The sequence below is a fragment of the Rhinopithecus bieti genome, unplaced genomic scaffold, assembly GCF_001698545.2.
Source record: "Rhinopithecus bieti isolate Rb0 unplaced genomic scaffold, ASM169854v2 scaffold_12138, whole genome shotgun sequence".
In the NCBI taxonomy this organism is placed as follows: Eukaryota; Metazoa; Chordata; class Mammalia; order Primates; family Cercopithecidae; genus Rhinopithecus; species Rhinopithecus bieti.
Genome location: NW_016807121.1, coordinates 937,661 through 951,489, shown reverse-complemented (window position 1 = coordinate 951,489; position 13,829 = coordinate 937,661). Strand labels below are relative to the sequence as shown.

The window sequence follows — 13,829 nt, the reverse complement described above, 5'->3', positions numbered from 1 at the left end:
AAAAAAAAAAAAAAAAAAAAAAATACAAAATATTAAGTGATCAAAACTGTCTGCAAAGTTCCCTGTGTGCATCTCTGCTAAAAGACAGAAGTTGGAAACGCATCTGAAACACGTGGTTTAGAAGGCAGAGGGAAAACTACTAATGATAAGGACACAAGTATTTACTGTATGTTCACCTGATACCAGCCCTTGTGCTATGTGCTCTCTTTCATCCAAGTACTGACCAGCCCTGACCCTGCTTACTTCTGGGATCAGATGAGATAGGGCGTTCAGGTGGTATGGGGCCAGACACCATGTTCTCTCTATACATTATCTGCCCTTCTCCACCCCCACCCATTCTGATTTCCGTGGCCGCCCTCCTCCTGTATCAACCAAAACCTTTCCTGGGATCTGATGAGTATGTGGGCATTGAACACCTTAATCCGGCATTCAGTTCATCCCACAGCGCCAGGTATGCTTACCAGAAGTGGCCCACTAGGCACTCGCATTCCATACCCAGCTCCACGCACCAGCAAGCCAGGCTTCTTACCCATTTAAAGTGTGAGAGTAGGTGGAGATCCTTCGGGTCCTAAAACCTTCAATCATTTGCTTTATGGATGAAACCACGTGGGGTGGGTTTTGGAAGAGTGCCAGCCATCCCGAGGGAAACCTCAGAGGGAACTAGCTACTAGATGGTTCCATCAGTCTTTCACCCATATATACCCAGGTCCAATGACCGATTGATTTACATGTTAGGACCGCTAGGGACTTCCACTAGTTTCCTCCAGCTTTGCCCTGACCAGGCACAGTTCACTATCTTTCAGATCCTAACAAGTGCCCTGGTGCTCCAACCTCCAGGGCGCCGCCCTGGGTGAGACGGGCCAGTGGTGCCCCCTCAGGGGACCGGAGAGGCCTCAGGATCCCATCTCAGCCAGTGAGTGCCCCGGCCTTCACCTTCACTGCGCCAAGGCAGCTTTCTTGCAAAACACTGACTCGCACACGTGCTTTATTTCTTAATCCTTACAAAACCTAAGAAAGGTGGTATTGTTGGTATCCGTATTTAACAGATGAAAAAAACGGAGGCACATGGAAATTAAATAATTTGTCCAACATCACACAGCTGGAAACAGACTGGAAACCAGTACATTCATTTATGTTGACTGTCCTGAAAAGAGTTAATATAGTAGGCCTGAGACTGCTAACCTCAGAAAGAACTGTTTGTAAGGTTGCCCCGTGGCTGATATGTGGACACTCAGATTATGAAAGGGTTTCCACTATTCCCTCACAAGAGTGGCTCACTATACCTAAAGGGTTTACATCAACAATGTGGTTGATACCACACACCTGGTTTCCTTCTGGATGTCTGAAACTTTGGTGAGTGCTAGACAGAGGATACCTACATGACCAACCACCAATAAAAACCTTGGGCAATAAAAACCTCAAGCTTCTATTGAACTTCCCTGATAGACATTTTACACATGTTACAATTAGTCACAATCCGTTGCTGGGGGAATGAAGTGCATCTGTGTGATCCCACTGGGGATGACTCCTAGGTGCTGGCATCTGGCTTCCTCCAGACTGTGTTCCATGCACCTTCACCCTTTGCTGATTATGCTTTGTCTCCTCTCGTGTAATAAACCATAGCCACAATTACGATCATCTGCTGAGTCATGTGAGTCCTTCTAGTGAAGCATCAAACCTGTGGGTGGTCTTAGGGACCCATGATGCATTGATGTACACCTATGGGCACTTACTATATTAGGACCTGGGATCATGGAGATGTAGATAAGTAAGGGAATAGCCGTTATATTTGTATAGAGCTTTATAGTTTTAAAATGTTATGTATATTATTTTCTTTAATTTCCACATAACCCTCTAATGTTGTTTTCTTTTTGTTTTTTGAGATGGAGACTCGCTCTGTCCCCAGGTTAGAGTGCATTGGCACGATCAAGGCTCACTGCAACCTCCCCCGCTCTCGGATTCAAGTGATTCTCCTGCCTCAGACTCCCGAGTAGCTGAGACAACCAGTGTGCACCACCATGCCTGACTAATTTTTGTATTTTTTTTTAGTAGAGATGGGGTTTCACCATGTTGGCCAGGATGGTCTCGATCTCTTGACCTCGTGATCTGCCTGCTTCGGCCTCCCAAAGTGCTGGGATTACAGGCAAGAGCCACTGCACCCGGCCTGTAAAGCTGTTTTCTAAGCCTATAATTCCTTGTCTCTTTGTATGTAAATGAATAAAGTGTTACATTTTTAAACTAAAGTTCACTTAAGCCAGAGCAATTCATATGTCCAAAAGTAATTCTGACAAGGATATTCTTTAACTAATAAAATACTGGTTAGAATTATTGATATTGTGAGGTTCCTGAGAAACTGGGTCTTTATCAAGCAACACCAGACGCAAAACACAAAGAAATCAAAGTCTAAATAACAATTCTCAATCACCTCTTGCTTAAGGTGTTTGTTCCTTCAATCTCAGGATTTCAAACCCTGGGCTAGAATGGCAAAGGTTGTTTTAACCTATCTAGTCCGCCCTAGGATGTGGCTTTCCCTTTGAAAAGTACACATTCTTCTTTAGAAGAAGCCATTGCTATACTAGTTAAATTAATCCTTCAGAATGATAGGCGAATTCCCGTCCACATCACAGTGTTTTACCTTATCGGCCTGACGCATATAGCAGTAGAGAATTCCTCTCATGCATTTTATAGCTGAGTGCTCCAGCTCATGGGTCCTTCCCTTGTCATCATCAATGCGCCTGGGTGAGAGAGATAACTCATGAAACAAATTGGAAATGCATTTGAAAAGGAAGCAGAACTTCTGATAATTAAGTATTTAACTATCTGGCTAATCCTGTGTTCTGGTGACGTCTACCAATTCTGTCACAGTGAAACTCCATTTTCCCAGCAAAAGTAGAAATGCTGCAATGAAAAAAAAAATCCTATGATGAAACTTAGGTAGATTTTTCCTTCTTTCAAGGAGGTAAGCCAACTCCTTTTAAAAATAGTATACAATATTTCTACAGTGATTTGGCTGAAACTTTAAAGAATATTTCCATTGGAAAAAAATCCAGCAACAGATTGTTTTAAACTCACTTTTATGAAATAAAGCCAGTTTTTATTACCTATCCCTGTAGGTTATGCAATGGCCACTTGGATGTAAGTAGCAGCCACAAGTTAAGGTAGGTGCTGGCTTTCTTTGCTCTGCAGTATGTTCAATACCGTCAGGGCAGGCATTTAGTCACAGTCAAGGATGCCTTCAACTAAGCACACATCCCGGATGACACATGATGTATTTTGGCATAAAGTTTTATATTCTCTGGTTTTAATTTAAAATCAATTGAGAGTATTTTACATCTCTTGCTTTTAAAAATAAAGAACAGCTAAAATCTAACTATTAAACTAGGTTAAGATGTTACCTCTGTCCACAAGTTGCTTTTTATTATAGATCAGTAACTTTTCAAAGCTGGATGAGAGTCACCCACTACTAAAACATAAAAGTGACTTATTCATTGTTTCACTTAATCTTAACTAAAAATATGTGATAATCATTCTCACATCATTAAAAGTATCACTTCTCTCCTTAAAAGTATACTATAATTACCTCCCAGTTAAATCATAGATCGCATATACCATTCACTATTGGGAAGAATGATTATTATTTTGACACAGTATGGTGAATGTCAGTAAAAAGTAAGTTATTCATCATTAGCACATCATACCTTCTTTTCATGCTGGCATTGCACAAAATTAGCACGAATTTGCTCTATACAGTACTTTTCCCATTGAGGTCAGACACAAGTGTTTTAATAGAGGCATATTCTACATAGACAGTGTGCCTGCAAAGTAAGTACTTTAGAGTCTCTATCTGATGTTAGAAGCATTCTGGGAAAAGGTTAATATCTGACTTTTGTCCATATGCTGCCTGTACTTCTGTATTTGTTAAAGCAATTTTCCTGTAAACATTTTATTAAGAAAAATTTCAAATCTACGGCCGGGCGCGATGGCTCAAGCCTGTAATCCCAGCACTTTGGGAGGCAGAGGCAGGCAGATCATAAGGTCAGGAGATCAAGACCATCCTGGCTAACATGGTGAAACCCCGTCTCTACTAAAAATACAAAAAATTAGCTGGGCATGGTGGCGGGCACCAGTAGTCCCAGCTACTTGGGAGGCTGAGGCAGGAGAATGGCATGAACCCGGAAGGCAGAGCTTGCAGTGAGCCGAGATCGCACCACTGCACTCCAGCCTGGGTGACACAGCAAGACTCTGTCTCCAAAAAAAAAAAAAAAAAACAAAACAAAAACAAAATTTCGAATCTACGAAACAGTTAAAAGGATGCTATAACTTAGATTCACCATCTTAACATTAGCTTGCATTCTCTATTACATTTTCTTCATTGTTTGAAAGTAAGCTACGAACATCATGACCCTTGACTCCTACACACTTCAGAAGTATCTCTAGAAAACAAGATTCACCTACATAACCATAATACCATTATTATATCTAAGAAATTTAATACTGATACTATAAGATCTAATACATAGTCTTGGCTCAAATGTTGAAGTGTCCCAAAAATGTACTTTACAGTATTTTTAAATGCGTGATCCAATGAAGGATCATGTATTGCATTCGGCTGTTGTATTTATTTAGTCTCTTTTAATCTAGCCATCCTCATACCTATTTCCTAGTCATCTGTAGTACTGACATTTTTAGAGCCCAGGCAAGTTGTCTTATAAATAGCCACAATTCAGCTTTGTCCGATTTTTTGTTCATATGTAGACTCATGTTAGATAACTTGGTAAGATGTTAGCACAAGGTGTATTTCCCATTGTGTCAAACCAGGAACGGCAATTAACATCAGTCTGTCTCATTATTGGCTTCACGACTTGGTGAAGGTGCTACTGATGCTCCCTGTACTCCTAAGATCAGTAGCAGTTTTACATTTAATAAAGCCATATTGTCCTTACCTAGAATATGTAAGGAAATGCTTTTAGTGATGTCAGCATTCACGTGTGCTAAAGAAGACTATTGCATATTATCTCAGTGTTTTTCATTTTAAAATCCAACACATCAGTAATTTCAAACAGATAAATCATGTTCATGTGGAAGATACAATTTTTAAATCAGAAACATAACCATGGGTCACTTTCAGAAAATGAATATTCAGAAAGTTAATCTTACTAATCTTAATTATGGTTAAAATGTATTACCACTGACTGTGTGTTAGCAACCACATTCAGTGCTTTCTACATATAATGAAATAAATAAAGGAGAAATTTTGTAATGTCAAACTATGTCTTTTTTTACTTTACACAATTTTTTCACTTACGACCAGACCTAATAACAGATACTTCACTGAAGTGCAGTGATAAAACCGGAAACTAGGTAGGGGAAAAGAATTCTGACCCTGGCTCTATCATTAACGAGTTGCATCATTTTGAACAAATTTGTTAAGGACTCAGGGCTCTAATTTTATTACCTGCAAAATTTAGTCATCATCAGTTCTCTCCATGATTGAAACCAATCAACACAACACGAGTGTGTAGGTAGTTCATTCTACCAATGACTAATAATGCTGATTTAGAAACCTAGAGACAAAGAGTTTTGTTCACAAAGTCATAAAATCTTAGAACTGGTCTGATACAAGCTTTTAGAAAAATGAAATGGTTTAGGCTGGGTATGGTGGTTCACACCTGTAATCCCAGCATTTTGGGAGGCCAAGGCTGGCAGATCACTTGAGGTCAGGATTACGAGACCAGCCTGGCCAACATGGAGAAGCCCCATCTCTATCAAAAATACAAAAATTAGCCAGGTGTGGCAGTACATGCCTGTAATCCCAGCTACTTGGAGGCTGAGGCAGGAGAATTGCTTGAACCCCGGGGGCAGAGGTTGCAGTGAGCCAAGGTCATGCCACAGAACTGCAGTCTGGGTGACCTCATCTCAAAAAAAAAAAAAAAAAAGAAAGAAAGAAAAAAAAAGAAAAGAAAAAGAAAATGAAAATGTTTAGAGGCCTAAAAAGGGATGTGAGCAGCCATGGGTCGCACAGTGAGTCAGCAGCAGAGCCAAAAGACAGCTGCTCAATTAGTCTTGGTCCTACAAAACCCTATTATCCATTCTCAAAGTTACTAGGAGAGCACACACCAGCTCACCTGTATGCAAGAGCCAAAGCCCAGGCCCCAGCAGCGCAGTATAGACTGTCCTGGATCTTGGCCTTCTGGTCACCACCACATGTTTTAGTGGGAAAGAGACCGGTAGTTGGACTTTGATACAGCAGCAATGTTGACTTGACTGCAATTGAGGACAAGACAAAGAATGAACTGTACAGCGAGCGACTTCCCTTGGGCTAAGTGTTTTAATCTTCTTTGGCTTCCTCATCCCATTTCTGACAATTCTGTTTCTAAACTTGCTATAGTATAATACTTCTGAAGATGTGGAAACAACTTCATGTCATTCCAGCCTTAGTGGGAATCCACCCTACACAAAGAAATCTTTCCAGTTTTTAGGAAAAGACTCAGCTAACTAGGACTTAAAAAGCCTTTAGCACATCCCCGGTAATGTCAATGTGTGTTAGAAATCTTATTAGGACAACATCAGGTACAGAGGGCAAAAGAGATCAAGCAAAAGACTAAGTATAATCATTTTTAAAAATCAGTTCAATAGGTAAACTTAAAGCAAATGCACACGAAAGAGTAGCATACATTTAGTAAATCACAAAGCCACCTCAACTGCTACAATAAATGATCAACAATGTAGGAAGGGCGAGGGGAAGATCACAGAACAGGCTGGAATCCCGTGTTTCACTGATGGCTAAATTGTGCCTGGTCTTCAGAGGAGTGTACAGTATTCATTTTACTTTATTGTACAGGTTAGGAAAATGTTTAACATTTTAAAACTGAATTCCATCCATATATAACATGAACACAGCAGCAAATAAATAATTTTTTATAACATTTTACTTAAATAAGTCTGAAATTAATGTTTTATTATCTTTTATAAATGGGCTTTAAAATAGGAAAACACACACACTAAAATTACATTTACTAAAAGCTGTTTTATTGCTATCTAACTATAAATGGATGGCTAATGCTTTTCCTAAAATGCATTACATTAACCCTATCTAAATTGGCAACTACCTTTTTGTTTTGAGACAGGGTCTCGCTCTATAACCCAGGTTGGAGTGCAGTTGCATGATCATAAACTCACTGCAGCCTCTAACCCCTGGGCTTCAGAGATCCTCTCAACTTAGACTCCCAAGTAGCTGGGTCTACAAGCAATCACCACCATGCCAGGCTAATCTTTAAAAGTTTTGTAGAGAAGGAGGGCTTGTTATGTTGCCCAAGTTGGTCTCAAACTCTTGGGTTGAAGCAATCTTCCCATCTTGGTCTCCCAAAGTGCTAGGATTATAGGCATGAGAGATCACACCCAGCCATGTTATCTACTTTTTGGGATAGTTTTTCAAAGGTCAAAACATTATGTTCTGTCACAGAGATTTAAAGAATTAAACTTTCTTTTTGTTTTTCCCAGACTAAATTTATCTTTTTTTTTCAGACAGAGTCTCGCTCTGTCATCCAGGCTAGAGTGCGGTGGCACAATCTTAGCTCACTGCAACCTCTGCCTCCCGGGTGCAGGTGATTCTCCTGCCTCAGCCTCCTGAGCAGCTGCGATTACAGGAGCACACCACCACACACGGCTGATTTTTGTATTTTTAGTAGAGACAGGGTTTCTTCATGTTGGTCAGGCTGGTCTCCAACTCCTGACCTTGTGATCCGCCCGCCTCCGCCATCTCAAAGTGCTGGGATTACAGGCGTGAGCCACTGTGCCCGGCCTCTAAATTGATCTTATCATAATCATTTCTTTCAGAAAACCAGGGTATTTATTATTTTTCCCAGTGTAAAGAATTAGTCCTAAGAATTCAAAGTACATAATTGACATTAAAAAAGTTCTCTTTAGCTAGTTATTGCCAAAAAGATAATAAAATGGGCAACTTAATGCATGTAAGAATCTTGACCAAAATAAGTGAGATTGAAGTTTTATATGAAGTTGAAATAGATGAAAATCCATTATCTTAGGGGGAGAGAAATCAAATTTTATGTTTTCTGCCATACTAGTACAAGTAAAATGGCATAAAATGTAAATTGACAAAAAGATTAATATGCATTCTAATATATGGTCTGACAAACAAAGAGGAGGCCCATATACACATATCTGAAAGTTGCTTACTCACATTGAAAAACAAAATTTGTAAGGCTGGTCCTGGAAAAACAAAATAAACAAAACACCAGGACCCTGATATTAATAATCCTAACCTGTGATTATCTCTTGTATCTCAACTAATTAGAAATGGATATAAAAAGTTTAGGACTATCTGGGAACCATGTTTAGGTAAATGAGCAAATTAATACTTATGTGAAATATTTAGTGTATTAATCAAAAAACATCTGCAAGGTCTCAAACCTGGTAACGTTTAGTAAGGTTTAAAAAACACAAAAGATATTGGTGACAGTTTTAAAATTATTCAAGGGCCAGACATGATCTGCCAGATTCCTTTCATAGTCCTGGTATTGACATACAATTGGAATACACAGCTACTTAAGCACTGAAAGTACCCCAACATCCCAATGACAGAACAATATCATCCATATAATGTACACGATTTAACTAGGGTAAAGGGAATACTAATCACAGATACCTAAGGACATGTTTTCCTCAGGTTTTGCTCACCAATTCTGTAATAATGGTCCAATTTATCCCAGAGAGTTTCATTATCAGGTCTTGGAAGATTAATGCTTTTAAGAGGTTCATAAACTGAGCCTAAAAGAAAAAATAAAAACCCATCAAATTCAGTCATTTTCACAAAGATAGATAAAGAAAAACTCTAAACAAATGAAGAAGCAGTGCTTAATCTAATTTCCATTATTTTATGTGAAGTACCATACTTTACTACTTGTAAATCTTTTTGCTGGGGGAACAAGAGGGAAAAAAGTACCTTTGACAATAAATACAGAAGAACTTGAAATGTCATGGGATATTCCCACCCTTACCTCCAGCACTGAGTCCAACTAACTGATGTGTGTATGATCCAAACAACTAAGTGTCACTAATACTCAGGTGGTAGCCATTTGTCAATAGATTCTAGTTATTAAGAAATATGTCTAATTCGGTGACCATAAATCCAAACTTCATTCCTTATGCTAATGTTTCATCACACATTTTTTTCTCAAATGATCATACCCCCCAACTCTCAAGGAAAGAAGATAATGTTCACATACTCCAAAGCCATCCACTCCACGAATATTCAGCTAGGTTCCATGCTGAAATTCCTAATCCTTTACTTTCTCCCAGGTAGATGATATTCTTGCCTTATTATCTGGACTATAAGCAGATCATTTCTACTTTTCAACCTTGGAAACTACTCAAAGGTATTAGCAGAGTCAGCTGCTCAAAAGCTAGAAAATATACAATAATCATAATAATTTACCACGAAATGGATACAGAAAATTGTTCACTTGACTAGTGCACTTTTTCAACTGCTAACTGAAAGAAAGACATCTGAACCTTCAGCCATCAGACTAAGTACTGTCTCTCATTCTTGTTAAAAGCACTCAGAAATTATAAACATCTCAAGGTCACAAACAATCCACCTCTGGATTCAGGTAATGTATACCATGTAGCCTAAGAACATAGCACAAAAATGAACCTATAATTTACCTAGTGAGGGAAATCACATTGGCATGGATTAAGATTCTGTTTTTAAAGAAAATTAAAGCCTTTATGCTCATAAAATTGCTATGTCCAACAGCTAGTTTAAAGCCAAGGTTTTGGGAAGCCTTTATGTTTAGGCAGATAGTAACATTAAGAAAGTAAAGAAAGAGCCTATATATTCAGGCAACAGTCTCATTATCTTCTGTTGAACAGACAGACTAAGTACTGTCTCTCATTCTTGTTAAAAGCACTCAGAAATTATAAACATCTCAAAGTCACAATTAATCCATCTCTGGATTCAGGTAATGTACACCATATAGTCTAAGAACATAGCACAAAAATGAACCTATAATTTACCTAGTGGCAGAAATCACATTGGCACAGATTAAGATTCTGTTTTTAAAGAAAATTAAAGCCTTTATGCTCATAAAATTGCTATGTCCAACATGCTAGTTTAAAGCCAAGGTTTTGGGAAGCATTTATGTTTAAGCAGATAGTAACATTAAGAAAGTAAAGAAAGGGCCTATACATTCAGGCAACAGTCTCATTATCTTCTGTTGAAAAGATAGGTAATTTGTAGATAAGGCTTGCTCTGAGTGAAGATTTTCTTATAAGAGTATTCACAATGGCACCAACAGGAATGGGTCCACAGTGAGGAACAGAAAGACCTATCAACAAATGGAGCATCAGTACTCCTTTCCTGCTTCAAAGGAAAGGACCAAGCCACCCCCCAGCCATGCCCCTTGCCTTCCTGTATTCAACTAGCTCCCGGCAGGTACAAGTATATGGGTAGCCCAGCAATCAGAAAGGAATAATATGCCACTGCTAGATCACAAGGTAATAAGCTCTAGGAGTCTATACACTCCCAGTGAAGCTCATTCACTATGAAAGAAAATAAATTAGGTATAAATAATCATAATTTATAAATTGTGCATATGTATATATAAAAACTAAAGGGGACACCTTTGCTGGGGTGGAAGAACTGTGGGTAACATTTATGTTTTTAGTCAGATCTCTATTAGTAAAGGTAGTATTTTGCTTTACATACAAAAAATAAATCACCAACAGTTGAGTATATAATTCCATTACAATTAAATGATACATGAGCATATGGATACAGAATATGCAAACTGAAATCAACCTGCATCACAATGGTAGGTAAATTGATTTTGAAAGATTGTTTTAATGATATTTAATCAAGATTTTAGATTTTAAAATATTTATTTTTAAAAGTGGTACGATATTTAAGATCTAAGAGACTATAGTGATTCTGTCATCTAATTTTCTTAAAAAAAAAAAAGGAGTTTTATTAGAGGCAACAATAAATAAACAAAAGGAAAATCAGGCCTCTCAAGAAAATAAGAATCTATTCAGTAATAGGAAAAATAGAACAGAAAGGGTAAAAGTAAAATCATCTAAATTATACATTCAAAGAACGCCTATGATAAGAACAGCTTGGTTAGATAAATGTTATTATTTTAGTGATCACCATTGTATTGTTTCTAAAGCAACTACATAAAATTAAACAAGGATGTTCTACACAATTTAAGGTAAACAATACCACAAATCTAAGTCAAAGGAAAAGTAATCAATATTAACATTTTAAACAAAAATACGACACCTGGAAAGCATCAATGCCAGTAAAAATGTGAAGAGAGCAATTAATAGAGCATGAACTCCCAAAGCAAATTAAAGAGCTACAAAATAACATAAAATTCTACTAAATAATTAGTTCCAATTGAAATGAAATGGTAAAATGTTAATTTTTCTTTCCCATGCTTTTCCCATTTGAATTATGTCTATATACAAGCATCATAAAGTAAAATAAAACTTATCAGTGATAGGAGAAAAATAGCTCAGAGCAGACTGAGCTAGGTGAGGTATGCAAAACTTACCAGGCTCAGGAAGACAAGAGTATGGGGCTTTAATCACACTTTCCCTCCTATGCACCCACATGCAAGGGCTATGTTTACAGGCATTTTTGTTCCTGACTAGCTGCCTTACCCATTATCTTCCAGTTCCTGGAATTTGTGATACAAAGAACAATATATAGCTAATCAATAGCTTTTGTTATTTTACTATAAGTTATTGGTAAACAACTTAGAAGTCGCCTCTTCCTTCCTTTAAAATTCACTTGTAACTGATGCTAATCAGAGGATATATTCAGGGCAGCTTCTAACTATGCTTCCACATAGATTTAGGCTTGAATAAACTCTATAATGAATCACAGTTTCTGAATCTAGTTATTTAAGGTTAACATTTTGGCACCCTAGATGAGATCGAAAGTGGACCTCCAGAGAGCCCCACCACCACTTTACCAGCAATCGGCACTTTGGTACCAATGCGGTAAGTCCTCCTTCACCCAACCTTGCCAAAGTCAGCAGGAATCTCTGGTAAGGCCCCTGTTGGGATGTGAATCCACCTGTCTTGATTGTGGATTAAGACTTTATTCAATTTGTACATATTCTTAACTAGTTGAGGCTGGAAGTGAAGCTCTATAAAAGGTAAGAGTTTCATTTGTCATTCTCTAGAGATCTGCTGACCTCAGATCTGTGACTTTCATTTTCTCTGATGTTATTTTGAACTACTAGTTGGAGTTTTTCAACTTTTTCTATAGTTTAAACTTTGGTCTTTGAAAAGAGGAAGTGAATCTTTGTGGCTTAAGTGGAAAACTTGTAATTTTAAAAACTGACAAATCTAAAATCTTCTTGAGTGACCAAAATAATAAAAGGCTCTCTATGTGTCCCACTAGGTTTCTGGTCATTTGGGAAGGAAAACAAAAATTATGGACAACTATCTCTAAAACCCAGACTTTGTCCTTAAAGAGTGACCCACCATTAGAAACACCAGCTGGATTTATATTTAACGCTTATGGTGCCTCTTCATGCTACCATTTAGAAAACTGGTCACACAAAACTAAAGATGACCCCAAATTACAATGGTTGAAATAGTGTACTTTTAAAATACCTCAACTAGTTTATCTGTGTTCTCAATTTTAAAAAGCTAGCTCTAAAATAAAGTAACTAGGAGAGCTATTTTCAATGATACTTAGAAGTTTCTAAAAGAGATTCTGACAAAGTTATTTCTTTGCAAAAGGAAAATGTAAAATTGTATAAAGTGACTTTTAAAATGAAAAATGTTGCTGATTATTGTTCCTCCTCCTCTTTCTGTTTATTCTTTATTCTAACTGCTCCTCCCTTCCCTCCTCCTGCTCCTGGTGTACTGGCCTCATTTCAGGAATGAGACAGGAAGTATAAAGAGGTCCGCAGAGAACCTCCAACTGGCCTGCACATTGGGAAGAGTGTGCAATGGGTGGAGCCTCAGGAAGTTCACACTGTTTGCCACAGGGAGGAGCCTGATCTCCCCTGTTCCAGGGTGGTACCTAGGATTCAATCTATGAGGCAGGAAGCCAGCTAGCAGGACTTTGGCTTTGCTGAGACTCTGTTTCCCTTTGTTTTCCTTTTCGCCTGATAAATTCCATTTTTCTTGCCCTTTAAAGTGTCTGCGAGCCTAATCTTTCATGGCTGTGTAACAAGGACCCCATTTTTAGGTGAACTAAGGAGAAAGTCCTACAACAGTTTAGCACCCAACACTTAAGAAAGGGTGAGTGAGATGCAAACCAAATTTCCTTTTCTCTCATTTCTAAGCCTTTTCATCCTCAGACTTCTGAGGGTAGGGGAAACCATGCCCCCACCCCCGTCAATCCCAGGTGTTGAGAAGGTCAGCCTCAGTGTCCATGGCATTTTCCTTTCTTTTTTGTGACGGAAGGGTGAGCAGGGGCTCCTGCCACCCTCCCCTCCCTGCCAGGGCTGGGACGCATGAACCAAGGGTGCCCAACAGCGGGCAGCTCTCCCTGCCACGCATCCACAGAGCCTTCCGCTCCCCGAGCCAGGAGGTCCCACTCCCTTGGACAGTAATGAAGTCTTTCTCACTGGCGGAGGAATCTATTTGCATAAAAATAAGAGGTTCCTCTTTAGGCATTTTAAACTGGTTTTTTGTTTCCTTTTCTCCACCAGATCAGGAGTTGACTTTTAAATGAGCTTTTTTTTTTTTTTTTTTTCCTTTTAGAAGACATTTTAACTAGGCTAGGAGTGATAAGGATCACTGTTTATATTCTCAGTAGAGTTTTTTTTTTTTTTTTTTTTTTTTTT

The 13,829-nt window shown here is 38.4% G+C and overlaps 1 protein-coding gene across 1 annotated transcript in view; it reads right to left on the bottom strand.

Annotated features, from left to right (window-relative positions):
• LOC108534786 (phosphorylase b kinase regulatory subunit beta-like) overlaps window positions 1-13,829 on the bottom strand; it is a 60,221-nt gene that overhangs the window by 10,663 nt on the left and 35,729 nt on the right. Inside the window, exons 2-4 of the mRNA XM_017880295.1 lie at window positions 8,698-8,787; window positions 6,126-6,264; window positions 2,636-2,735 (exon numbers count right to left, since the gene is read on the bottom strand). Coding sequence (XP_017735784.1) covers window positions 2,636-2,735; window positions 6,126-6,264; window positions 8,698-8,787 — 329 coding nt within the window. The remainder of the gene's footprint in view (window positions 1-2,635; window positions 2,736-6,125; window positions 6,265-8,697; window positions 8,788-13,829) is intronic.